This window comes from Rattus rattus, chromosome 3 (genome assembly GCF_011064425.1).
Source record: "Rattus rattus isolate New Zealand chromosome 3, Rrattus_CSIRO_v1, whole genome shotgun sequence".
NCBI classification, from domain to species: Eukaryota; Metazoa; Chordata; class Mammalia; order Rodentia; family Muridae; genus Rattus; species Rattus rattus.
In genome coordinates, this window is record NC_046156.1 from 61,431,465 (window position 1) to 61,458,186 (window position 26,722).

The 26,722-nt window shown below is 42.4% G+C and overlaps 1 protein-coding gene across 6 annotated transcripts; it reads left to right on the top strand.

The window, feature by feature from the left end:
* The first annotated feature begins 355 nt into the window (after positions 1 to 355).
* On the top strand, positions 356 to 25,054 carry Prpf3 (pre-mRNA processing factor 3). Of its 6 annotated transcripts, none has more exons than XR_004387343.1 (16): positions 356 to 474; positions 2,533 to 2,725; positions 4,727 to 4,857; positions 7,481 to 7,627; positions 8,702 to 8,785; positions 8,946 to 9,166; positions 11,198 to 11,504; positions 12,198 to 12,364; positions 15,281 to 15,360; positions 18,771 to 18,914; positions 19,476 to 19,575; positions 19,774 to 19,887; positions 21,234 to 21,352; positions 21,574 to 21,667; positions 22,969 to 23,030; positions 24,725 to 24,770. XR_004387343.1 is itself a non-coding variant. In XM_032897715.1 (16 exons), exons 2-16 carry the CDS (start codon positions 2,581 to 2,583, stop codon positions 24,869 to 24,871), a joined length of 2,052 nt encoding a protein of 683 aa, XP_032753606.1. In that variant the 5' UTR covers positions 356 to 474; positions 2,533 to 2,580; the 3' UTR covers positions 24,872 to 25,054. The 6 variants fall into 6 exon arrangements, 5 of the variants coding, with proteins under 5 accessions (XP_032753606.1, XP_032753608.1, XP_032753607.1 ...); XM_032897715.1 differs by having other exon boundaries at positions 21,574 to 21,657; positions 24,725 to 25,054; XM_032897716.1 differs by lacking the exon at positions 356 to 474 and adding an exon at positions 501 to 2,280 and having other exon boundaries at positions 21,574 to 21,657; positions 24,725 to 25,054.
* The last annotated feature ends 1,668 nt before the right edge of the window (positions 25,055 to 26,722 follow it).

Genomic DNA, 26,722 nt, shown 5'->3' on the forward strand with positions numbered 1-26,722 from the left:
CCAAATCCCCAACCCCTCCACTGAGCCAAATCCCCAACCCCTCCACTGAGTCAAATTCCCAACCCCTAATTTTTTTTTTTTTTGTTTTTACTATAAAGGACACTTTGAGTACGAAAGTGGATGTCCTTGCTTTTAGTTCTAGCAATAAGTTAGCGCACTAATTCTTGGCCCAAGGGAATGTGCTGCCAAACGACTTCTGCTCCCGGCAACCAGGACTGGACTAACGTTGGCTTTGCTCCGCGGCAAGCCGGCGAGCGGACTTAAGCTTTAGGATCCCGCCGCGCGTGCGCCCCGCCGCCGGCACCTTGATGCCGCGGCTGCGCGGCTCAGGCCCCGCCTTCTCAAGTCACGTGTTATAAGGACCGCAGCGTGGCGGTGGCTCTGGCGGTAGCGACGGCGGGCCATAGGGCAACCGGAAGGTTTCCGGTTCCGGTGTAACGTTCGGGCTCCGTCTCAGGGGCTGAAGTTTGTGAGGTGAGTAGTGGCCCTGCGCCCGAGAGGATAGCCTTCGGTCCGAGCGGCTGGACAGGGCGGGAGTGTTCGGCGGGAAGCAGGCTGAGAGGAACCCCGGGTTCTGCTGGGGGACGGAATCAGAATGGGCTTGCTGAAGGAAAAGGGCGGGGGCGGGAAGGAGCAGGGTGGGCAGACCTGCTCTGAGGTGAGGAGTTAGGTCGGACTCGGTTGAAGCGGGGGCCAGTTGGAAAGATAGTAAAGAGGGAGCATGGGGGACTCAGGGGCTTGTAGCTTAGAAAAGTAAGGAATTCCTTCAGAAGATGAGAGTCTGCTTTCTGCTCATTCAGAAGACAGCGTTCTACCTTCCTCCCGTTCCCCTCTACCCCCCAGGCCCACACCGACACTGACGCCTCCTCGCTATTATAGTTATTTGGTTGGTGACAACTGTAGTGATTGAAACTTTCTTATCCATTGACTGCTTCTTTTGCACATTCGGGTCGAATTTGAAGACATCTATTTGTCAGTATATTGCCTGGGCTCACATCCAGTCTTGTAGTGTTTCACCTATTACTTTGGATTTTGAAAATTGCTTAAACTTTCCAGTCTATTACTCAATTGTAGTGGGTCGTAAGTTTCATTAACACGAGGATTCTTGGCTGTTTTGTTCACTGCTGTATGTGTCTTTACATGCAGTAAGTATTCTGCTTAACAAGTAATAGGAACTTAAGTATTTACTGAATGGAGTGTTATGTCAGATGTTCCCACTTTCTAAGATGAGTATCCTGAGGCTCTAGTGATTAACTTGCTTACCTAAGGGCTTATAAATGGTAGTGCTTACTATATCCTCTCTTCAGTGGGCTTTCTTCTCCACCTTTCGTGCCTGTGTTTGCTTTCTTTTTGATAGGCAGTATACTGCTATCTCATGATGGCCCAAAAAGCAATCCCAGGATTATTCATAAGACTTGTCACTGATGAACAGCCTTCCAGCTTCATTCAGGTGTATTAAATACTGTGCATTGATAGATCTTCTGAGAGATAAGTCTGTCAAGATGTAGGAGCTAATTAGACTGCATCTTTTTGTTTTATGACAAGGTCTCATGTAGCCAACAGTTGACGCTGAACTCCGTAGCCAAGGCTGGACTTGAACTCCTGATTCCCCTTGTGCTGGGATCACAGGCTTGTATGGTCATTTGAGGTGGCATCTTTTAGATGTCTTTAAACACCTTGAAAGAGTCATTTCCCAGATTGCACTACGATACAGGGCAGTGCAAAAAGGAGGTCAGCTGGGAAGTTAAGGTCAATTGACTGACATACAGCCATTGGGAAGAAAATCAGAAATAAAGTTAACTTTATGCTGGTGAAGACGTTTGAGATTTAAGAGAACCCAAATGTAAGCATGAATAGTGTTGAAATTTTACACCAATTTGCATTAAGTAATAAAGAATCATTTTGGTATATAGAATGCTTACAACCATGAATAAATCTACAGAGAAATGACAGCATTCTTAAAGATTATGAGATTTAACAGGAGGACTGACTTGAATAAAACCTCTTATTTGTATCCATTAAAGATGTTTTAGGTCAAAGCCGGGTTAGAGAATGCCTTCCAGAGTAGAAGTAATAGTAAGGTTGACTTCTAGATTGACTCTTCAGATGTTCTGTTTGCCTATCCTTTGTATGACAGAGTCAGAAGTTAGAACCCATTCCTCAAATTAGGTTATTCCTAGTTTGTTTATTCTTCAGATAGTGTTGATGACTGATGCTGAGTTAGAATCAAAATATCAAATGAGTGGGGCATGGTGGTATGCTCCTGGAATTCCTCACTGGGTAAGTGGAGGAGAATTGCCAAGTGTTGAGTTCTGTATGAGCTACATTGTAAGACCCTATCTCAAAACTCAGAAAAGCTAATGGAACCCCTTCCTCCTGTTTTGAAGCTTGGTTTTAGGGAAAGTATTCTCCATATCAAATGGAGAGACGTGTCTAGGGGTTGAAAATAGGAGTGGGGAAAGCGCCCTTATTATACTGTTATCTTGATTGCTTTGTTTTCCTTTTCTCTGACTCTTGCTTGGTTTCTTTTAGGTGTAGTACTTTGTCCGATTTGAGCTCTTAGTCTCTGTTTCCTCCAAAATGGCACTGTCTAAGCGGGAACTGGATGAGCTGAAACCATGGATAGAGAAGACAGTGAAGAGAGTGCTGGGCTTCTCAGAGCCCACGGTGGTCACAGCGGCATTGAACTGTGTGGGGAAGGGCATGGACAAAAAGAAGGCGGCTGGTGTGTACCTCTCTGACTCTTCTGACTTAACAAGTATATTGATTCCAAACACTAATTTGAAACTGCCCCAGGTTGTTCCTATTGGAGCATCAAAGGAAAGGTGGGGCTAGCCCCTTCTCCTTTTGTTGTTGTTTTTTGTTTTGTTTTTTTTTGTTGTTGTTTTTTTTTTTTTTTTTTTTTTTTTTTTTGAGACAAGGTTTCCTCTGTAGCGATGTCTGGCCTGAAACTCAGATATCCACCTGCCTCTGCTTCTGAGTGGCCTGAAACTCAGATATCCACCTGCCTCTGCTTCCTGAGTGCTGGGATTAAAAGCACGCACCACTCCCTCCTCCCCCTTTTTTATTAAAAGACAGAGTCTCATGGATCCTGGCCTGGCTTCCAGCTCACTAGCCGAGGATGCCCTGAGACTTAGGAGTCTACTTCCTCTACATCAGCAGCTCTCCACCTGTGGGCTGTGACTCCACAGGGGTTGAATATCAGATGTCATGTATATCAGGTTTTTACATTATGATTCATATTGGTAGCAAAATTACAGTTATGAAATAACATCAAAATAATTTTATGGCTGGGGTCACCATGACATGAGGAACTATTAAAGGGTGGAGTCATCAGGAAGGTTGAGAACTGCTGTCCTATGTTCTGAATTCTGGGATCACAGGCCTGCACCACACCTGATTTATGCAGTATTGAAGATTGAGGAAACTGGCACCTAGGCAAGCACTCTACCAGCTGAGCCATTCCTCGCTCCTTATTTTCTCTTCTGTTATAATGGGAAGAGCTTAGATAACCAACCTTTCTCTCTTTTTATTATTCGTGGTGCATTGTGAATTACAGTCTTTGATCATCGTACCAAGTCACCCAAGTCAAATTTGCTTAGGAAATATACTGCAATCAAAGGCTGATTCTGATTGGCAGCTCAAAATACGTACGTAGATTTTGTTATTGGTAGTCTTCCATAATTTGTAGTATAAAGTGATATTTTATCTTAAACTGGTTTTAAGGTGCTAGGGATTGCACCCTTACCCCTGTACCTGCCTAACTAAGTATTTTTCCACAGAGCTACATTCCCAGCCTTCATTTTAAATTTTGCTGTTCAATTTCAGCATCAAAAGTAGCCATACTACTTTTTGCTTAAAAAAAATAAATAAATAAAATAAAAGACCTTTTACTTCATACAGCAAGGTCATTAAGTAGATCAGAAACTGGGAATTCTGCAAAGGAAATTGTTTCTTTAGTTATTGTGAAGACAGAGTTTCATTATTTAGCCTTAATTGGCTTCGGTTTCCTGAATCTAGGATTAAAAAAGTGTATATTATTATGCCTGGCTATTTTTGTTTTTATTTTATTTATTTATGTGTTTGAGTGTTTTGTTTACATTTATGTATATGCTCTACAAGCTAGAAGGAGTCAGATCCCCTGAAACTGGAGTTACAAAAGATAGTTGTGAGCCTTTATGTGAGTATTGGGAATCAAACCTAGGTCCTCTTGGAAAAGCAGCCAGTGCTCTTAACTGATAGGCCGTCTCTTGAGCCCCTACAGTTTTTAGTTTTAAATTATGCATCTGTGTGTCTGTGTATGGTATGTGTGCATGGGAGAAGATCCTTCAGAGAGGTCAGATTCCCCTGGAGCTAGAGTCACAGACAGTTGTAAGGTATTCATTGTGGATTCTGGGTACTGGCAGCAGTATGTCCTCTCTAGTCCTCTACAAAGAAATTCTTAAAACTTTCCTGCTGGGCAGTGGTGGCACACACCTTTAATTCCAGCATTCAGGAGACAGAGGCAGGCAGATCTCTGACTTTGAGGCCAGCCTGGTCTACAGAGTGAGTTCTACGACAGCCAGAGCCACACAGAGAAACCCTGTCACTCTCCCCTCCTGCATTCCCCCCAAAAAATAAAAAGTAAGAACTTTTTCCCTCTTCTTTTAGTCTGTGGTTTACTACATGTCTGGTATTGGGCTATATACTTTACTTTTTAATCTATGGTCTCTTTTTTTCCTGTCAGATCACCTGAAACCTTTTCTTGATGACTCCACTCTCCGATTTGTGGATAAGTTGTTTGAAGCTGTGGAGGAAGGCCGGAGCTCAAGACACTCCAAGTCTAGCAGTGACAGAAGCAGGAAACGAGAGTTAAAGGTAGGTTATGGTTTGTTATCTAGTGAGCTCAGGAGTGTTTGGAACCATAAGAAACGTGCTGAGCTTACCTGGCTCACCCTTGGCATCTACTATTAGAACACCTAGTGTTGGGGCTGGGGATAGCTCGTTAATAGAGTGCTTGCCCCGCATGCATGAGGCCCTGGGCTCCGTCCAGTACTGCAACAAGTAATAGAGGTTAAAAACAACAACAAAACAGAACACCAGTGTTGTAGAAAGGTCCTCAGATATTAAAGTAGAGGGTAGGGTTGTCACTTTCATGGTCTTTGGATTATGAGCGAAGTCCAGTTGAAGTAGTTCAAAGAAGCAATTGATAGCTTCGTCTTTTTTTTTTTTTTTTTCCCCACATGTGGTTTTATTTTCACCATTCCCTCTTTACTACTACCTATAAAATGATCTGTCCAAGAGTCTTGGACTGCTTGAAGCCTAGACATGCATCAGAATGTCTCTGCTGCTTCCTGACTATAGACCTCATTCTTCCTCATTAATAGAGATTTCTATTTAATGCTTACAGATACTCTGCCTAAAAACAACTACCATACAGTCCACATCGCTCTGTACCCTGCTGAGGGTCACTGGCTCCATACGTGGGCCAAGTGAAAGAGTTAGGGAGTAGAAATACCACCTTTTCTAAAGGGCATATTCTGTGGTTGCTATGTAGTCATGACCTTTTAACATGAGCAGTGTCAAGTGACTGGTCTCTCTTATCTCAGTTCCCTAACATAGCCAGTTTCTCTATCTGCCTTCCCGTCAGCTCTCTTAGATGTTTGGTTGCTTTGTTCTGAGATCGGGTCATACTATATAGCTAGCTCAGGCCGTTCTAGAACTGTGATGTGCCCGAGTTCTAGGATTACATGTGTGTACCACCATGATCAGGTTGTCTGTCTTTAGCAAGTTTTCTTTTGCTTATGGATCTTTCTTAAAGACTCATTTTTAAATTTTTATTTCTATGTATCCACACAAGTGCCCCTACAGATCAGAAGAGGGTGTCAGATCCCCTTGGGTTTGAGTTGCAAGTACCTGTGAGCCACTACATAGTTGCTGGGAACAAACTCTTGACAAGACAGTGCTCACTCTTTTTTTTTTTTCTTTTTCTTTTTTCTTTTTTTTCGGAGCTGGGGACCGAACCCAGGGCCTTGCGCTTGCCAGGCAAGCGCTCTACCACTGAGCTAAATCCCCAACCCCGACAGTGCTCACTCTTAACCTCTAAATCATCTCTCCAGCCCTTGTCTTGGATTTTGCTACCCAGCCCAGACTGTCCTCAAGCTCAGGTTCTTGTGGCCCAGCCTCCTGAGTGCCAAGATTCTGAGCATGCTCCACCATCATGCCCAGCCCTAGCCTTTGATACCTTGCACATCACTTGCTTTTCCTGAGGTACACACAGAAAAATAAGCAGTGTCCGCTTGGGTCTATACCCATGCCATATGACCAAGAAAATAGAAACTCCTATCCCTTTTGTTTTTTGAACATTATAGGGTGATCAGAGAAAGGAGACTTAGTCCTTGACTTAAATCAGTCTGCTGTTTAGGAGTGCGGAGTTGCAATAAATCAGACACACGTTACAAAATGTGAGTGGCAGTTTTGTCTACATTTACAATTGATTATGGAATTTCAGACTTGTGTTGAACTTGAGGAGATGATTAGACCACCTACCATACAGATGAACTCAGGGAAGATTATGTTACAGCAGTACTGCTGCAGTAAATGACAAGCTCATGCTGTGAATGAATTTACTACATTGGGTGGGATAGTACAATGGTTTCTTGAGGGAGAGATCTAGATAGCATGGGATATGGGTCCCATTTTTGGTCCATTCAAGTCCCCACTCCACACAATATATTATGGGAGAGTCCTTTTTCTTGAACTGTAGGAGTTCCAGGAAGCGCTCGCCCCTGGCTGAGGATATGTCCTTGCAAAACACGAGCCCTCCTAGTGAAGAGGGGATGTCACCCAAAGCCTACCACCGGTGTGTACATTTGCTTTTTCCCATTGTCCCTTCCAGTTGGCCACTCTTGGTCCTATTAAATTCATTTTGCAAATTAGTCAACATATTTGAGTTCCCATTGTATGATAAGAAGAAAATGTTATTGGGGAATACTAAAAAAGAACAAATCTCTTTTCTGGAAGAACTTAGCTTTTACTTGGGAGAAAGTAATACCTAACACTTGGCAAACAGTGTCAGAGTATAATGTGATCTAACATGAGCCGAGCTCGGAGTGCTGAGACGGTGTGAAAGAACAGTTGGATCAGAGTGGGATGAGATAGATAATGAGGAGAACTTCCTGGAGGAGGTGAGTTTTAGACAGGATTTGTGGGAAAGGAGGAAGAGCATTACAAACATAGGCAGTAGCACTGGTAAAGATCTTGACATGGGAACATTTATCAGAACATGGGAATGAAATTTGCTTGAATCAGGAAGGAGAATGATGAAGTTGGGTGAATGGTCCACTTGGTGGAATATCTAGAAGACCCTGCTTCTTGCAAGTAGTTTTTGAAAGATTGTCATATTCCCCTGGGGAAACCACAGGATGCTGGTAGGGGTTGGGATGGTTCTTCCTTTTTCCCCTAGGGAGGGATACAATTCTTTCATTTTGGGTTCCTTTAGGAGGTGTTTGGTGATGACTCTGAGATCTCAAAGGAATCATCAGGGGTAAAGAAGCGGCGAATACCCCGTTTTGAGGAGGTAGAAGAGGAGCCAGAGGTGATCCCTGGACCTCCGTCAGAAAGCCCTGGCATGCTAACGAAGCTCCAGGTCAGTTAAAAGAAGCAAAGGGATTTTTGTGAGTTGAAGCACATGGGTTCAGTCCTACAGTGATCGTGATTTGAGTTTGTGTTAACTATTTGGGGGAGTTTTATTTTTTCCTTTATATTTTAGCAGTCTTTGGTTTGATCAGAAGTAACCCAGCTAAGAATTATTGAAATTGGATTTATTGAGCACCTGGTATGATACATCATCATCGGAAAAAGAAAATGAAATGACAGCACTTAGCTTGACTTCAGAGCTGCTTTCTGTTTTTGTTAGGACATAACCAGGGTTCATGGAGACATCTCTAAAGGGCCTGCACCATTGCCCATGCACACCTACAGTAGGAATTCAGGGTCCAATAATGTGATTATTAACATTTTTAAAGACAAGGTCTTGCTATTTAGCCCTGGCTGGCCTGCGATTCACTATGTATAGATCAGGCTGCCTCAGACGCAGAGATCTGTCTGCTCTTGCTTTCCAAGTGCTGAGATTAAAGGCGTGTGCTGTCATGCGTGGCTCATAACCATGATTTTTAAACATACTGTGAATGTTTATGTGCACACAGGAACCTGTGGGAGTTACGTGTCAGATACCCTAGGACTGGTTAGAGATGGTTGTGAGCCACCTCGTGGATGCTAGGACCTGAACTCAGGGCCTGTACAAGAGTGGTTGGTCCTTTAGCTCTGAACCATTTCTACAGTCTCCCTGCCTGCTTTAACGTAGTAGCTTGTTAGGAAGCATGCATGCACTGCTTTCCCCCTTTTAGATTTGTGAGAAGTTAAGGTATTAATGCCTTATCCAAAGACATACAGGCAGAAAGTGTGGCGCAGTTCTAGCCTCATACTGTCTGAGTCTCAGTCACTGAAGTGTATGCTACCTAATATACCAATCCTAACTGGGGGTGGGGAACGATCAGAAAATTCTAGTGCTTAAGTGTATATCTTCTTGTCTGTGGTATAGATAATATATTTATTGTGGAGACATTCACAAAATTTTGGGTCTCTGGAACTGAATGCCTTTTCATTTAGGATCATGTATGGGGGAAATTAATCTTTTCCACCTTTTCCCTCTGGAGAGCAGATCAAACAGATGATGGAGGCAGCAACTCGACAAATCGAGGAAAGGAAAAAGCAGCTGAGCTTCATCAGCCCCCCTGCACCTCAGGTACTGAAAGACGGGTTAGCACACAGTCTGTTGTCATTCGTCCACTCGAGGGTCCAGCAAGTGCTCCAGCTATCTGCCATAATCTGCCACGGTGTCTATGTGTGTATCTGTGTTATGCCTGTTTCAAACTCTTGGATTTCTTTTAATCTCTGTCTTATAGCCAAAGACACCTTCTTCTTCCCAACCAGAGCGACTTCCAATTGGCAACACTATTCAGCCCTCCCAGGCCGCTACCTTTATGAATGATGCCATTGAGAAGGCAAGGAAAGCCGCTGAACTACAAGCCCGAATCCAGGCCCAGCTGGCTTTGAAGCCAGGGCTTATTGGCAATGCCAACATGGTGGGCCTAGCTAATCTCCATGCCATGGGCATAGCTCCACCGTGAGTATCCTTCACATAGTCCCTTGTCACTTCTAACATTTTTGGAGTAGTTAATTAAAGGTAATTTACTTACATGTTACTGTCTTTTTTTCTAAGATTTATTTATTTTATGTATGTGAGCACACTGTAACTGTCTTCAGACACACCAGAAGAGGGCATCGGATCCCTTTATGGATGGTTGTGAGCCATCATGTGGTTGCTGGGAATTGAACTCAGGTCCTTTGGAAGAGCAGTCAGTGCTCTTAACCGCTAAGCCACCTCTCCGGCCTGTTACTGACTTATTTTCTCAAAGAACATTAAATAATTTCTTACAGTTTTATATTTTTAATATATGATCTAAATTCAGTTGCATTTATTTTTGGCTTTTGTTGTCTGCTTATAACTGGTAGAACTAAAATAATGTTTTCACTTAATAATGGAGGTAAGAATAGAATCAGATTTCTGGACTTATTACTTAAGAGCTTCAGCCATTAAACAATATTGGTTGAGACTCTGTATGTCTGCATCTGACTCAGGAGGGAGAAGCAAGAATAGTGAGGTAAATACGAATTTAGACTAGTCTACATAACAAGTCCTAGGCCAGCCAGAACTTCGTAGCAAGACCCTGTCTCCTTTGTGATTGGTCTGGCATCCCAAGACTAAGAACTTGGGTGCAAATGATAGAGTTGTTTCCCATGCATCCCAGTAGTAGAACGTCTGGCTAGTATGCAGGAGGCCTTGGGCTCTCAGTCCCTTGAACCACCACAAAAGGGATGGGGGTGGAGGGGAATAACCTAGAAGATGGCTCAATGGTTAAACCATTGGTTCTTCTTCCAAAGGATTCAGGTTCAATTCCTAGTGTCCACATGGTGGCTCACAATTGTTTGTGACTCCCGTTCTGTAGGACCCAATGCACTTACACAGACTTACATGCAGACAAAACACCAATGCAGGTGAAATAAGAACAAAAAAGGGCAGGTGAGGGTGGGGTGGAAAGGTGGCTAGTAGTTCAGAGTACTTGCTGCTATTCCAGAGGACCAAGGTTTGGTTCTCCGTACTCACGGGTTGGCTATCTCTAAGTCTGGTTCTGGAGGACCTGAAAATAAATTTTGAAAAAGGAGAAGAATTTGGGAAAAAAACAAGATTAGATAATGACCAGGTGGTGGCAAGAGCACATGTCTTTAATTTCAGTATTTAGGAGGCAGAGGCAGGAAAGTCAGAGTTTGAGGCCAGTCTGGGCTATATTCCAGGATAGCTAGGGGGAAAAAACAAATTTTTTCTCAATATGATTTTAGAATTAATTTCATTTGATTATACCCTGTTTCCAAATACTTGGTTTGATGTATTTTTTGTGGGAGCCCATGAACTTGAATGTGCTGTACAAATTCTCAAATACTGAGATATATACTCATCATGGCTTGATGTTTTATATTAACTCTTAGCTAAAAAACAGAACTAATTTACATTTTTTGCTGTTTTGTTTCAAGATTTATTTTATGCATATGAATATTTTGCCTGCATAGATATCTGTGTAGCTCCTGGGTAGATGGTATCTTCAGAGGTCAGAAAGAGGCCTAGAATTCCCTAGAACTCAAGTTACAGGCAACCATAAGGCCCAACTGGGGGCTGAAAATCAAACCCAGGTCCTTTTCTCAACTGAGCCATCTCTTCAGTCCCCCTACTCTGATTTTTTTTTTTTTAAGATTTATTGTATATGAGTAAGTACACTGTTACTGTCTGCAGACACACCAGAAGGCATTGGATCCCATTACAGATGGTTGTGGGTCACCATGTAGTTGCTGGGAATTGAACTCAGGACCTCTGGAAGAGCAGTCAGTGCTCTTAACCACTGAGCCAACTCTCCAGCCCTCTGATTTTTTTTTTTTTAAATGGAGATTTTACCAAGCCTAAGCACTGATGAGATTGCCTTCCCTAAGGTTAATTTACAATTGTCTTTGATAAGTCTGATTCCTTTTGTTTTCTGTTGGGTTTTCCTTGCTTCGTTGTTCCATGTAGGATTTATTTCTTTGGGGGATGTTTTGTTTTTTTCAGGAAAGTCGAGTTAAAAGATCAGACGAAGCCCACCCCACTGATCCTGGATGAGCAAGGCCGCACTGTGGATGCCACAGGCAAGGAGGTGGAGCTCACACACCGCATGCCCACCCTGAAGGCAAACATTCGAGCTGTGAAGAGGGAACAATTCAAACAGCAACTAAAAGAAAAGCCATCAGAAGACATGGAATCTAATACCTTTTTTGACCCCCGAGTCTCAATTGCCCCTTCCCAGCGTCAAAGACGCACTTTTAAATTCCATGACAAGGGCAAATTTGAGAAGATTGCTCAACGATTGCGGACAAAGGTAATTTAGAAGTTAAGAAGCTGACACAAAGGGCTGGGGATTTAGCTCAGTGGTAAAGCGCTTACCTAGGAAGTTTAAGGCCCTGGGTTCGGTCCCCAGCTCAAAAAAAAAAAAAAAAAAAAAAAAAAAAAAGCTGACACAAAGACATTTTTAGGTCCATATATTTGGGAAATAGAAACAATTTAAAACAATGAGTAGTTGGTTTAAGTGGTCTAATATTCTTAGAATGTTTGTTGTTTACTAGATTTCTCTTCCTGACTGCTTTCTGCTTATGTAGATATTTTCCCATTGACTGACAGTTGAGGAGAACAGCTCAAAGCAATTTCTTGACTTCTTTTGATGAACGATAGCCTGATTTTAAAATTGACTACAGGAAATCTATGTGCTTGGGAGCGTTGGATTGACTGTAGTTAGTTAGATTGACCCTTTTGTCTTCTCAGAGTGAGGTTTCTGTGGACTCCCACCAATGTATGTCTACTGCAAACACTCAGTATGAGTGAAAGAGACAAGAGTTGGGGGAGTAAGTAAACTGAGTAAAGTGAGGCAGCTTCTCTTTCAAACCCTTGAGACATTGTGAACTCATTACATTAGGTGTGAGAATTTAATAAGGGTTAAATTTGTTGTCAAATTTGTGTCTCTACGACGTTCCTTTGCTCTAACTTACCTCCCTACCTTGTTTGGTCTTGCTCTTAGGCTCAGTTGGAAAAGCTGCAAGCAGAGATTTCACAGGCTGCTAGAAAAACAGGCATTCATACGTCGACTAGACTTGCCCTCATTGCTCCTAAAAAAGAGCTAAAGGAAGGCGACATCCCTGAAATTGAGTGGTGGGACTCCTACATCATTCCCAATGGCTTTGACCTGTGAGTTTGTTAAGTTACCAAGAGAAAGGTGCTAATACACATCAGATAACACTTTAAATGCAGAGGAGTAAATAACTACACAAACAGATTTTCAAACCGACTTGACTTATGTTTAGCTTTTGGGGTTAGTGTACCAAAATCAGAGACCAGTAATGTGAAATGAGTCTGAAAAACATATATTTCCTTTTTAATTTTTGTAGGGCTAGGGGATGAACCCAGGGTCTATTTTATCTTGGCATATTTTAGAGTTTTATGGTTTTTTCTTACTATGTATTCTGTGTATTTACCTGCTTATAAAGATCCATTTTTAGTTCAGTGGTTAAACATGTGCCTCGTCTGTAGAAGGTACTTGGGTTTGATACCAGAGCTGCAAAAAAGGAAAATTTATCACTGCTTTTTTTTTTCCCCACCCTTTAAATTTAGTGGTGTGTATGTGTGTGTACAGGCATGCAGATGTACAGGTGTGCCCATGTATAGTTTTTTATCAGTTTTTCCTTCTACATTGTTGAGACAGGTTTGGGGGGAGGGGTGTCTCTCTTGTTACCTCCAGTGTGTTCCACATAGGATTTTGCCAACCATTCACTTTTTTCCAGTTCCCATTTTGTTGTAGTCAGCTTGCTTGCTTGCTTGCTTTTTTTTAAAGATTTATTTATTTTATGTATGAGTACACAGACATCTTCAGAAGAGGGCATTGGATCCCATTACAGATGGTTGTGAGCCACCATGTGGTTGCTGAGGGTTGAACTCAGGACCTCTGGAAGAGCAGTCAGTGCTCTTCACCCCTGAGCCATGTCTCTAGCCCTACAGTCAGCTTTCTTTTTAATTTATTTTTATTGTATATGTATGAATGTTTTGCCTGAATAGCCTGCAAGTGTATGAATGTGTGCCACATGTTTCCCTAGTGCCTGAGGAGGTGAGGAGGGCAGAAAAGACTGCCAGATGCCCAGGACCTGGAGTTGTACCCATTGACAAGTCATTGTGTGGGTGCTAGGAACTGAACCCTGGGCCTCTGGAAAAGCAGAAGTGGGTTTCGGTTAGTTGGGTTTTTTTGTTGGTTTTGCTGTTTTGAGACAGGGTTTTTCTGGGTAGCCCTGGCTATCACTTTGTCACAGGCTGGCTTCTACCTTCTTTTTTTTTTTTTTTTTTTTTAAAGATTTATTTATTTATTACAGCATTCTGCCTGCATATGTGACTGCAGGCCAGAAGAGGGCACCAGATCTCATCACAGATGGTTGTGAGCCACTATGTGGTTGCTGGGAATTGAACTCATGACCTTTGGACGAGCAGTCAGTGCTCTTAACCACTGAGCCATCTCTCCAGCCCTGGCTTCTACCTTCTGAGTGGTGGGACAAAAGGTGTTCAATACCACTGCCCAGTCTAGTAGAAGTGTTCTTAGCCATCGAGCCATCTTTCTAGTCCTCTTGCTTTATTTAGTAACTGATTTCTTTTCATTCTTTTTCTTTTCGTAGGTTTTTTTATGTTTTTGTTTTCCAGGGAGAGATTTGATAGAGTCTCAATATGTAGCCATGGCTAGCTTGGAACTTACTGTGTACAGTAGAGTGTCCTTAAACTCAAAGACATCCACCTGCCTCTGTCTCCTGGGTGCTAGCATTAAAGGTGTGTACCACCACTCCTGGCATCTCTTTGAAGTATCGGTAATACTAGTAATACTCAAAGCTTATGCAAATTAAGTAAGTGCTTTACTACAGAGTTTACACCCCCCTCTAGGACAAAGGTTCTTAATTTATTGGTCCAATAATGATGATGAACTTTATTAGCACACTGTCACTGAGTTTGCTCAGTTGGCAAACTACTACTTGCTGCTCAGTCTAAGATATTAATTCAGTAGTAAAAAGCCAGGTATGGGAGCTCGGAAATTAAGAGCACTTAATTAAAGTAATCCAGCATCCACATGGATTACAACCACCTGTAATTCTAGTTCCAAGGGATCCAACTCCCTCTTCTGACCTTTGTACATACCAGGCACACACATGGTACACATACATAAATGCGTATGGAACACAAAACAACTCGTGTGTGCATACATGCATGTGAGTGAGCATGAGTATGCTAGGCATTGTATAATGGTGTGGGCCTATAATCCCAGCATTGGGAGGACAGGGATAGGAGGATCCCTCCAGCTTACTGGCGAGCCAGTCTATAAGGTGGAGAATGATTGAGCAAGTCCTCCACTTGAGTGTAATGCACACATGCACAATATACACATGACAAAGACTTTATTGGAGAACTTCACATCTGTTCCTTCATTCTGATAATGGCTTTAGAAGCCTGTGTCATAACATTTTTTTTTTCTTTTCAAACCATTTATTTGTCTGCCTGCTTTTCTAGTAACTCATTGTTACTAATCAGAAAATACATTTGGGGCTGGAAAGATGGCTCAGTGGTGAGGAGCACTGACTGTTCTTCCAGGGGATCCAGGCTCAATTCCCTGCACCCACATGGCAGCTCACAATTGTTTTTAACTCTAGCTCCAGGGATCTGTGAGGTGGGATCTGGTGCCTGTACACAGACACACATGCAGGCAAAGCACCAGTGCACATAAAAATGAATCAAAAAGAGAAAATAGGCGGCCTATCAGGGATATCAGAGTTGACATTAAGATTGGGAATGGCTAGTGTAAAGATGTGCGACTCTTTATTTCTGCGTGATGTACATTGGAGGTTTGTATGTGTGTCTGTATGAACTGGAGCTTGACACCTGTGATCTGCCATTGAGACCCCATTTTCTTGTTTTGAAAATTATGTGTAACCTAAGTATAATAAATGTAGGAAAACATGTAAAGAATGGATATTTTTTCAGTGTGTTTCTAGGCTATTCTTTTTGTTTGTTTTCTAAGCTATTCTTGATATCATCTCTACCCACATATCTTGTTTTCTTTTCTTCCTCCAATTTTAGTACAGAGGAAAATCCCAAGAGAGAAGATTATTTTGGAATCACAAATCTTGTTGAACATCCAGCCCAGCTTAACCCTCCAGGTAATGAATGTGCAGATTGTCCAACTTAAGGTCTAGAGTGCAGCATTGACCACACAGTGCATGCATACATGCGCTCTTGGCCTGTGCTCTCCAACCTAGAGCCACGTGTGATTTTTGAAATGATTTATTTTTTAGTTGCATTGGTGTTTTGCCTGCATGTATGTCTGTGTGAGGGTGTCGGATCCCCTGGAACTGGAGCTGCAGATGGTTGTGAGCTGCCATGTGGGTGCTGGGAACTGAACCTCAGTCCTCTGGAAGAGTAGCCAGTGCTCTCCTGACATCGTTCCAGCGCCTTGTATTTAAATTTTAATTAAGTTAAATGATTGAGCTGGTCAGTGGCTACTGGGGCAACACTGAGGTCATTTGTTCGTGGATATTACAAGTTGAACTTGTAATAATGTCAAATGCTAATTCTACCACCACCAAAAACTGTCAATCTATTGCCATTTTGTTTTTTGCTTTTAATTTTTATTTATTTTGATACATTATATGTTTGTTTTGAGAAAGGGTCTTACTATGTAGACGATGCTTACCTGGAACTTTTAGAGGCCCTCCTGCCTCTGCCTCCTGATTAACCTCCCCCCCATCCAATCTATTTTGTTTTCCTCTCCTGGCTTCCTTTAGCATTGTTAGCATTAAAATAACAAAATCTAGCTAACTCTTGGGGTAACCAGTGGAGGTGCCACTTCATTACCTAGGCTATTTGTTATGAAATATAAGCCTGTTTATTTGTTCCTGTGCCTGGGTCGGGTAAGGATCTGTGGAGTGAAGAGTCTGTCAGAAACCCAAGGGTCTCTAGCCTGAGACACTGATAAATGGAAGATGTGTGCTAATTCACTCACTTCCCCAAATCACTTGGAATTTCTCAGTAAAATTCTTCTAGCAATGACCACCCTTTGTGTATGTGAATACCATGTTGCTGGCCCCCATTTGTGGGTCTTTGACTTTATTCAGTCTTTTTTTTCCTTCTTTCTTTTTTTAAATAATAAAGTCTGTTAGTTTGGTCAAATGAGATAGGTGGTTTAAGCGGTTGTGTTACTCCATGTCTGTAACCCCAGCACTGTGGGGAATTATGATTCAATGTAAGCATGGGATAGATACAGATAGGCTCTATCTCAAAAGGAGGAGGGCGATTGTTGCTTACCTGACCACTGTACATACTTTAAGACAGCAGCAGAGTTTGTAGTTGTGGGTCTGTTCTCCATTTGTGTGCCTTCAGGAAGTCACTTAGAACTTAGAGTTTCCCCCAAAGAACAGCTGATATGCTACTGGCAGGGCATAATGATGCGTGCTCTTGGAATCCTAGCATCAGGAAGCTGATAGAGATGAAGCAGTTCTACGTTTGAAGCCAACCTGGGGTGCATAAAACCTGTTTCCAACAAACAAAAGAGAGGGATGTAGATCCTAAGGGATGTACCTTCCCTCAGGATGAACTGAGATAATGCCATAGTGACAATTTCACTTGGCCATAGTTCCAAGAAGTTCAGAAAAATATATTGAGACCTTGAAATAAAGGTCAGACATCCTTTGTCTGAAATGCTTGGGACAAAAGTGTTTCAGATGCTGTTGTTTCAGTCTTTGAGACATTTTCATAGCATTTGAGATCTCACGTGGGAATTTGAAAATATAATAGTCGAAAAGTTTTAATTTCAAGAGATAGGGGTGACTCATTGGGTAAAGCACTTGCTACACAGGTGTGAGAGAGAGACAGCCCTAGAGCAAGCCTCTTGCCTCAGTGTGCAAAGTGGAGAACGATTAAGGAAGACGCCAGTTAGCCTCTGGTCTACACACACACAGGCACACACATGTAGGTGTACATGCGTGTCTGCACACCACACATACAAAACAAGTTAAATTTGAAACGCTTCCTGGATTTCTGACACTGGGAATATAACTCAGTTAGTAGAATGCTTGTCTAGCATGCATTAACCCCTAGGTTGGTTCCCAGCCCTACATAAACCAAGTGCAGTGCCATACACTTTTAATATCAGCACTTTTATACACTTTAATAATATCAGTGTAGAGACAGGAATATTAGAAGTGCAAGGTCATCCTCGTATATTGAGTTCAACACCTACTGACTTTCAGACCAGCCTGGGATAATGACATCCTGTTCAAAATCATTTTGGAGAATCGCAGGTTTTAGGTTTTTTAGATTAGGCCCATAATACAAATTAAAAATAGAACTAGGCTTAATTAGATTCTATTTAACTGTTATAAACTATCAAGTAAATATGCTTTAAAAGTATAGGGGATTTTTTAAAAAGTTTTATTTTACTATCAAGCCCATTGGTTCAGTTAGAGTGTGATGCTAGTAAAGGTTTATTAAGATCTGTGTGCGTCCCGACTGCTCTTCCAGAGGTCATGAGTTCAATTCCCAGCAACCACATGGTGGCTCACAACCATCTGTAAAGAGATCTGATGCCCTCTTCTGGTGTGTCTGAAGACAGCAACAGTGTACATATATATATATAATAAATAAAATAAATCTTTAAAAAAAAAAAAAGATCTGTGTGCGTGCGTGTGTGTGTGTATGTGTCTGTCTGTGTGTCTGTGTGTGTCTGTGTGTGTATGCGCAGATGCCCTCAGTGATCAGAAACTAGAGCTACAGGTGGTTAGTGTGAGTCACCCCGCGTGGGTACTATAAACCGAAGTTAGGTCCTCGGGAAGAGCAGTGTGCACTTTTTAAAATAATGAATGTATTTTTATTTAGGTGTCATGGGGAGTGGGTAATGTGCATGTATCTAGGTGCTCTTGGAAGTCCTAGAATTTAGAGACATTTATAAACTGCCTATGTAAATACTGGACTTGAATTCAGGTTCTCTGGAAGAGCAGTAAGTATTCTTAACTGTTGAGCCATCTCCCCTTCCAGCTCCTTCCAGAGGATTTTCCCTATTTCCTAGTACTGAAATTGAGATGAATTGTACAGTAGTTAGCATTGCTGCATTGCCAACACAAAATTTATTGTTGTATAGGTTAGCGAATTTCAAATTGTATTCCGTGGAAGCAGCAAAGTACAGGAAGTAGGGCCTGAGTGGAATTCTAGATTCTTACATTCTTACACTTCCTCGACTTCTTACCCAGTGCTGCTGTTTGCACACTGTATCTGCTGAAAGTGTTCAGCTTCTTAAACACTATTGATGAGAGATAATACTTTATAGTAAAAAATAATCACATCCCTCTCACCCCTTAAAAATAAAAATGGGTCATGCAGTTTGTGGATGCCTATAATTCCAGCAGTTTTAAGGTAGAAGCAATAGGACCTGAGTTCAAGGCCAGTCTGGGCCACAAAGCAAGCCTTATCCTTCAGCCTCTTCCCTCAGATTCTAGTTGATGGCTTTTCTGAGTGAGGGATACTCATCTAAGCTCCTGTGATTTATGTTTTGGTAACTCTTTTTTCTTTTTGACAGTTGACAATGACACACCAGTTACCCTGGGTGTGTATCTTACAAAGAAGGAGCAGAAGAAACTTCGGAGGCAAACAAGGAGGGAGGCACAGAAGGAGCTACAGGAGAAAGTCAGGCTAGGCCTGACACCTCCTCCGGAGCCCAAAGGTATGTGCTGCTGGCCTGCTACCACAGAGTCAGTCAGTCCGTCAGTCAGTCAGTCCATCAGTCTGTCAATCTATCTTCTAAAGGCACTTTAATGTTTTTGATGTCTTTTTTTTTTTTAATCATTTACAGGATTTCTTTTTACCTGTGCTGTTTTCTTATAGCAGAACAATACATTCTAGAACACATTCATTATAGAAGTCATTTAGAACTTGTTTTTAATTATTTTGTTGTTGGTTTGTTGGTTTTTTTTTTAACTGCTCTTAAGCACTGCTTATTTCAGATCTCTGCTTTAAATTCACTTTTTAGAATAATTCCTACATTGAAAATCCTCACCTGGTTAACTCAGATTTTATAAGAGTTCAATTTATTTCTCATTTCTCATTCATCAGCATTAAAAATAAATAAATAAACTCTACAAATACAACTATTGTCCTCATGAATATATATATATATATATTTGGGAGGATATACCTAGATAGTATATATAGCTAGTAGGTGGTCCTAGCTAAAGAAGTAATATAAGAGATTAGGAGATTGATTGCTGCTTTCTTTCCGTTGTAGTGAGGATCTCCAATTTAATGCGAGTATTAGGAACAGAAGCAGTTCAAGACCCTACAAAGGTAGAAGCCCACGTCAGAGCTCAGATGGCAAAGAGACAGAAGTAAGTAGAGTGCGGTGGGGTGGGGTGGAGTGCGATTGGGGTGGGGTGGGGTGGGCAGAGCCCGGCGCTATCCTTCCAGACCCTCCCGGGGTTGCTATGGGAAGAGGGGAGAGTCCTCTGTTGCTCTCTCTTTCCCTTAGCCCTGCCTCTGATCGGCAATGCCTTTCTCACTTGTGGATGTCCTTCCTGTCACGACAGAGCGCACGAAGAGGCCAACGCTGCCCGAAAACTTACAGCAGAACAGAGAAAGGTCAAGAAAGTTAAAAAGCTTAAAGAAGACATTTCACAGGGGGTGCACATATCTGTGTATAGGTAGGTGTCACATAGGCAGCCGTCCCTGTTTCTCTTTTGAGACAGCGTCTCTCTACCTAGTCCCAGATAGCCTGGCGATCCATAAGTAGACCGGGCTGGCCTCGAACCCAAAGATCCACCTGCCTCTGCCTCCCTGGTTCTGGGATTAAAGGTGTGGTCCATCATCATGCCCTCTTTGCACCTAAATTCTCAATATCTTCCCAGTACTTGGGAGGCCCAATCACTGTAGCCTTAAAATATACCTCCCACATTATTCTTTTGTGATGAATACCTCAACTTCTCTAGAAAGGACTAATTTTTTTCTTTATTACCCTGTCTTTATCCACATGCTGGAATACATTTTTATTTTTGTATTAATATAATGTCTTTATTTTATTTTTCTAGGTTAAATTTATGCTTTCTACTTTTTAGCTATGCTTATTTCTACTAACTAGTTCTTTATCAGAAGTGGCACATTATTATTAAACTACTGTTTATTTAGATTAAAATTTTTGGAGCAGATGGGATGATGCATACCTGTAATTCCAGCACATAGGAAGATCAGGACAGTTCTGAGTTTGCAACTAACCTGGACCACATAGCACCTTTTTGGCTATCCCAAACTGGAAAACGGCAAGATATGTTCTAATAATATAGAGAAGCACTTTCTGAAAGAGTCCCCTCCCTGTTCTCTGATCTCTTAGGACTCTATCTATAGGTAATTACTATTTATAGCTTTTGATGTCTCTGTTTGGAAAGTTTTATGAATATATGGCATCTACACTCTAGAGGGGACAGAATTTAGAGCCTTTTCTACCTGCTGGAACATTGTGCTTATAAATACTTTTGGATGATAGTAAGTACCTGTCCTGCATTCATAGAGAATATTCTAACTACTTACTATGGAGAACTATGTGGCCAGCACTTGGGAGGCAGAGGCAGAATCTCTTGAGTTCAAGGCTAGCTTGGTCTATGCAGTGAGTTTCTGGCCAGCCACACTACATAATGAGACCCTGTCTTTAAAAAGTAAGATAGAGGGGCTGGAGAGTTGGCTCAGAGGTTAAGAGCACTGACTGCTCTTCCAGAGGTCTTGAGTTCAAATCCCAGCAACCGCATGGTGGCTCACAACCATCTGTAATGGGATCTGATGCCCTCTTCTGGTGTCTGAAGACAGCTACAGTGTACTTATCTATAATAAATGAATAAATCTTTAAAAAAAAAAAAAGTAAGCTAGAACTGTATTTACAAGAGAATAGAAACACAGCCGTGCTCCAGAGGTCCTGATTGTAGATCCTTGGATTCGCCATTCCATTCAGGCAGCTACTAATGGTAAAACTGAAGACGTAACTAAAATTTCCCTCCTCCAGAGTTCGAAATTTGAGCAACCCAGCCAAGAAGTTCAAGATCGAGGCCAATGCTGGGCAGCTGTACCTGACGGGGGTGGTGGTGCTGCACAAGGATGTCAACGTGGTGGTCGTGGAAGGGGGTGAGTGTGCACAGGGTTGAGGGAAGCTCTTCTTCGACAGCCTGAGCCCTAAAGTGGTTGGCATGGTGGGGAGAAGGCAGAGAGAGGTGTGTGAAGCAGGTGTGCGGCCTCTGCTGTGTCTACAGTAGGATCTGTACTCTGGTCCTGGGCCGTCCGAGTGTGAGACGGGCTCAGAGGTTCTTTCCATGGTGTCATCTTTCCAACTCAAAATTCTCTTTCAGGCCCCAAAGCCCAGAAGAAATTTAAGCGTCTCATGCTACATCGGATAAAGTGGGATGAGCAGACGTCTAACACGAAGGGAGATGGTGAATTGGGGTTAGAAGGGATTAAATGGGAGAGCTGTGGGAGGTGGGATAATAGTTCTGTCTGCTTTTCTTCCACCTTTCCTAGAATAGTCTAGTGTTCAAGAATTTTAGACAGACTACTTAATTTTGTTTTGTTTTGTGTGAGACAGGGTCTCACTGTATGGCACTGGCTGGCCTTGAATTCCTAAGATCCACCTGCCTGTACTTTGTAAGGGCTGAGATAAGATGTGTGCCACCCTGCCCAGCTAGGCTGACTTAGACAGCATTGTTCCCTGTATCCTTTCAGGACTTTCTCCCAGCTGGCTTTCCTCTCTGTCTTGGCTGTAAGTTCTGGTTGCAAGAGTATATTTAAAGTCAGCAAACTATGCATTCATGTGTACAATATCTACCCAATGTTATTCTTCAGTTAAGTTTCTTGTTAGCTATGTCATGGTAGTTCACACCTGTAATCGTACCCCTTAAGAGGCTCTCAAAGGAGGTCATCTTGAGTTATGTAGCAGTTTGAAAGCAGCTTAGGCCACATGAGTCTCAAAAAAAAGTTGGTATTTATTTTAATCACTCTAGACTAGTAGTGTGCACCCATAACCCCAGCACTCAGAAAATGAAAGTAGGAAGATCATGGGTTTGAAACCAACTGAGGATACATGCCAATTTAAAGCAGATATGGACTACATACAGAGACCCTGTTTCCTCCCACCTCCCATCCCCCCAAAAAAGGAATATTGAATATATAAAAAACAGATTTTCAGATCACCAACACTTTTAGTCAGGAAAGGATACTTTGGGTTTTGTTTAGAGACAAACTGGTCTCTGGCTGGTCTGAAACTATGTAGACCTAGCTGGCTTCACACACAACAGAGGTCTACCTTACTTTGACTGCCAAGTGCTAGGATTAAAGGCATAGGCCACCATGCTCAGCCACAAGGAAGATAACTTTGGGGCTAGCATTAAAATTTACTAGTGAAGCATTTGTCTACCATGTTCAAGATCCTGGACACTGAGGGACAGGGTGTGGGGCACAGGTTAAAAAAAAAAAAAAAAGAAGAGATATATTTACTGGGACATGATTGCTGAAGCTCGTAATCCCAGCTCTCAGTAGGCTGAGTCAGGAGGATGGTCTCAAATTGAAGAAGAGGCCCAAGGTACAGGGTAACGCCTATCTCAATAAGTAAGTGTGGCATGTGCCTGTAACCCAGAATTGGGAGGTGGAGGTAGGCAAATCCTGCTAAGTTGGAGGCCAGCCTGAACTAGGTAGTGAGAGCCTGTCTCAAAAAAGCAAAACAAATACTGAGATTTTTTTGTCTTTTCCAGATGATGAGGAATCTGATGAAGAAGCTGTGAAGAAAACTAACAAATGTGTACTAGTGTGGGAGGTTAGTGTCTTTGTAAAATGCTGCAGCGGAAAGTTAGCTGGAATGTTTAGAGCACTGTTTAGAAGTTGGCCTTTAGAATACACCAACTGGGGAAGTGTCTGGAGATAATGCTAATAGGAGTGGGAGTGCACATCTCACCTGGAAGTTAGCCTGAAGAGGGAGGGAAGTAAATTATGCTGCTTTCCTCTGGGGGAGTAAAACTGCATTAGATGGAAGAATTTGATGGTGGGTGGGTGGGAGCCCAGTGACGAGTGCTTATCTAATGCAGTTAGAGTCCGAGTTTGATCCTCAGCTCTGCAGCAAAATAGGACGCTGGCAGTGTGTCAGTCAGCCATTCAGTCTGAGCAGGATGGCGCCAAATCTCATTGTCTTATCTATAAAATATGGGCCTTGAGAATAAATTAGAGCAGGCCCAAATTCAACTCCCTGTACTCAGTTTGGAAGAGCTCACCTCCTGTAACTCAGCTCTAGGGGATCTGACACCGCGGCCTTGACAGATGCCTGCCCTCACATGAACATGTGTTTTCATTTTTAAAGGGATTTATTTTGTATGTGAGTGCTTTGCTTTGCATATATGTGTGTATATATCACATACATGCCTTAATGCTCATAGAAGCCAGAAGGAGGGTATCAGATCCCTCAAAACTGGTAAAGATAGTTGTGAGTCTCTATGTGGGTGCTTAGAACCAAACCTGGTCCTCTGTAAAAAAACAGTAGTTGCTCTTAATTCCTGAGCCATCTCTCTAGCTCATAAATAATTTTTTAGTCTTAAAAAAAAAAAGAGGCTTGGGGGGCTAGAGAGATGGCTCAGTGGTTAGGACCTCCGACTGCTCTTCCAGAGGTCCTGAGTTCAATTCCCAGCAACCACATGGCGGCTCACAACCATCTGTAATGGGATCCAATGTCCTCTTCTGGTGTGTCTGAAGACAGCAACAGTGTACTCACATATGTAAAATAAAAATCTTTAAAAAAAAAAAAAAAGGCTGATGCTGTTACTCAGTGTAGAGTTGTGGTTTTTTTTTGTTTTGCTTTGTTTTGTTTTTTTTTGGAGCTGGGGACCAAACCCAGGGCCTTGCGCTTGCTAGGCAAGCGCTCTACCACTGAGCTAAATCCCCAACCCCTAGAGTTGTTTTTCTTACATACCTGACACCACAGGTTAGATCCCCAGTACTTGGAGGAAAAAAGCTGTTTACATCTGTGGTTCCCTTTAAAACAGTAACAGAAAAAAACAAACTAGAAACCCTTATATATAATTACACAAATATCTAAGACTTGGGGTTATAATTACTTTTTTTTTTTTTTTTTTTTTCTTTTTTCGAGCTGGGGATGAACCCAGGGCCTTGTGCTCTTCAGGGCAAGCGCTCTACCGCTGAGCTAAATCCCCAACCCCTATAATTACTTTATCATAGAATCACATTTCAGCTAGGGATGTTGCTACACAAATGATACTAGGCTTTTTAAAAGAGTATTATGTCCTGTTTAATTAAGTTGAGGTGTTAGAGTGCTTGCCTAACATGAATAAGGCTCTAACTTCAGTTTCCAGCACTGGATAGCAGATGAATTAGAAAGCTTATTACAATTTTAGTCTCTCCTGGGTTTGGTGGTACATTAGGATGCTGAGGTAGGATTTCTAATTCAAAGGGAGTTATTCTTTTCAAATAAGTAAATAAATATACCTTTCACTTGTTACCTAGGGCACAGCCAAAGACCGGAGCTTTGGAGAGATGAAGTTCAAACAGTGCCCTACAGAGAACATGGCGCGTGAGCATTTCAAGAAGCACGGGGCTGAGCACTACTGGGACCTTGCCCTGAGTGAATCTGTGCTGGAGTCCACCGACTGAGACGACTGCTAGCCTTGTGTCTTCTTCTCACTCTGCTTCCCAACCTTACCCAACCGTGTGTGTGATCTCAGAACCGTGCCAGGCTGATACTGGGGCAAAGAGACTACCAAGTTCACCCAGTCAGCCTGGTGCTACCCTTCCTCCTGTATGTGCATATGATTAAAGAGTTATTTTTAAAATTAGTATGATTTTTTCATATGGTCATAGATATTAAAGTTTGGTTCTGTGAGTGACTTTTTTCCATTTTCCTAGGATCCTGGCAGTTGAAGTGTGTAAACACCTGACTGCTAAGCAAACGGTAAGTCTAGTTTTCTGGAGCTAGTGAATCAGAAGTGGTATCAAGTGTTTGTGGGATGAGTGGCCAAGTACAGTGTGTATTTCTTAACCTTGGTAGCTATAGTAACAAGGTCATATGTTGGTCTCTTTATTTTAGGTCAGGTCCCAGGAAATTAGTTCTTTAAGTGGTTATGGCAATTTTGATTGAAATAAACTAGATACTGTCCAGAGGCATCAGTTGGTAGATGTCTTAGTCAGGGTTCTCTAGAGTCACAGAACTTATGGGTAGTCTCTATATAGAAAGAGAATTGGTTGATGACTTACAGTCTGTAGTCCAACTCCCCAGCAGCTGTGAATGGAAGGCCAAGGATCTAGCAGTGGCACAGTCCCGCAAGGCAGGCAGGCAGGCAGGCAGGCAGGCAGGCAAAAAAAGAGTCTTCCTTCTTCCAAAGTCTTTATGTAGGTCTCCAGCAGGTGTGTCCCAAATTAAAGGTGTGTACCACCACACATGGATCTGGGACTTGCTTTGTCCCGGGTGACCTTGCACTCAGAGATCTCCTTGCCTTAAACTCCTGGGATTCATAGCCACTTTGCCTCAAGATCTTCTGACCTGGATGCCAAGATCCAGGTCAGAAACTTCTATCTCCCAGTCTAAAGATCAGGATCACAGGTGAGCCTTCCAATTCTGGATGTAGTTCATTCCAGATATAGTCACGTTGACAGCCAGGAAGAGCCACTACAGTAGACTAAGACAGGATTCAGTAATTTAGTCCAGTTTTCACAGGTAGATCTGTTAGTGATGCCATGCGACTCCTCTCAGTGATATGCTAAATAAACTTAAGATTTTAAGATAGGATGTCATGTAACCTAGATCAGCCTCAAACTTGGCTATGCTCAGGGTTACCTTGAGCTTCTTACCTCCCACCTACTGGGATAACGCCTTTATATGTGTGGTTGGGGATACTGAACTCAGGATTTTGTGCGTACTGGCAAGCGCTGTACCTGCTGAACTCATTCCCAGTCCCTAACTTAATACATTGTCCTTGGCAGGTGGTGGGGAGCCAGGGAGTCAGGCATGGTAGTCTGTGTGATCTCAGTACTAAGGAAGCTCTATCAAGCAGATCCCTGTAACTCTAGGACTGAGCTTGGACTGTTTGCTGAACAGCCTGGTCTATCTCAAACATCCCTTGTATTATTTCCTTGCTGTGATAAAACACCATGACTAAAGTTTATTTTGGTTTATGGTTTCACATGAGTTGTGTGTTGAGGCAGGCCTGGCAGCAGATGAACAGAACAGGAAGCTGGTTGATCACATTTCACCTGCACATGATGCAGGGAAGTCTGTAGGGAGTGGGGTAAAGCTAAAACCCTCAAGGCTGGCCCCCAGCGACAGTCTTTCATCTGCAAAGGTCCAAGCCCTAAAGGTTCCATAGCTACCGCTCTCCAAACAGTGTCACTACTTAAAGGTCAAATGGTCAGATACATAAACCCATGTAGGCACTTCCCATTTGAACCAGAACACTCCCTCAGATACACATATACAACTTTGTCCACTACGCTGTGCATGGTTGTGCA

Bases quoted from the DNA above. Each gene is read 5' to 3' on its own strand.
- Prpf3 (XM_032897715.1), top strand. From the start codon at position 2,581: ATGGCACTGTCTAAGCGGGAACTGGATGAGCTGAAACCATGGATAGAG. The intron at 8,786-8,945 runs GTACTGAAAGAC...TCTGTCTTATAG, and splicing joins TCAGCCCCCCTGCACCTCAG to CCAAAGACACCTTCTTCTTC. The intron at 23,031-24,724 runs GTTAGTGTCTTT...CTTGTTACCTAG, and splicing joins AATGTGTACTAGTGTGGGAG to GGCACAGCCAAAGACCGGAG.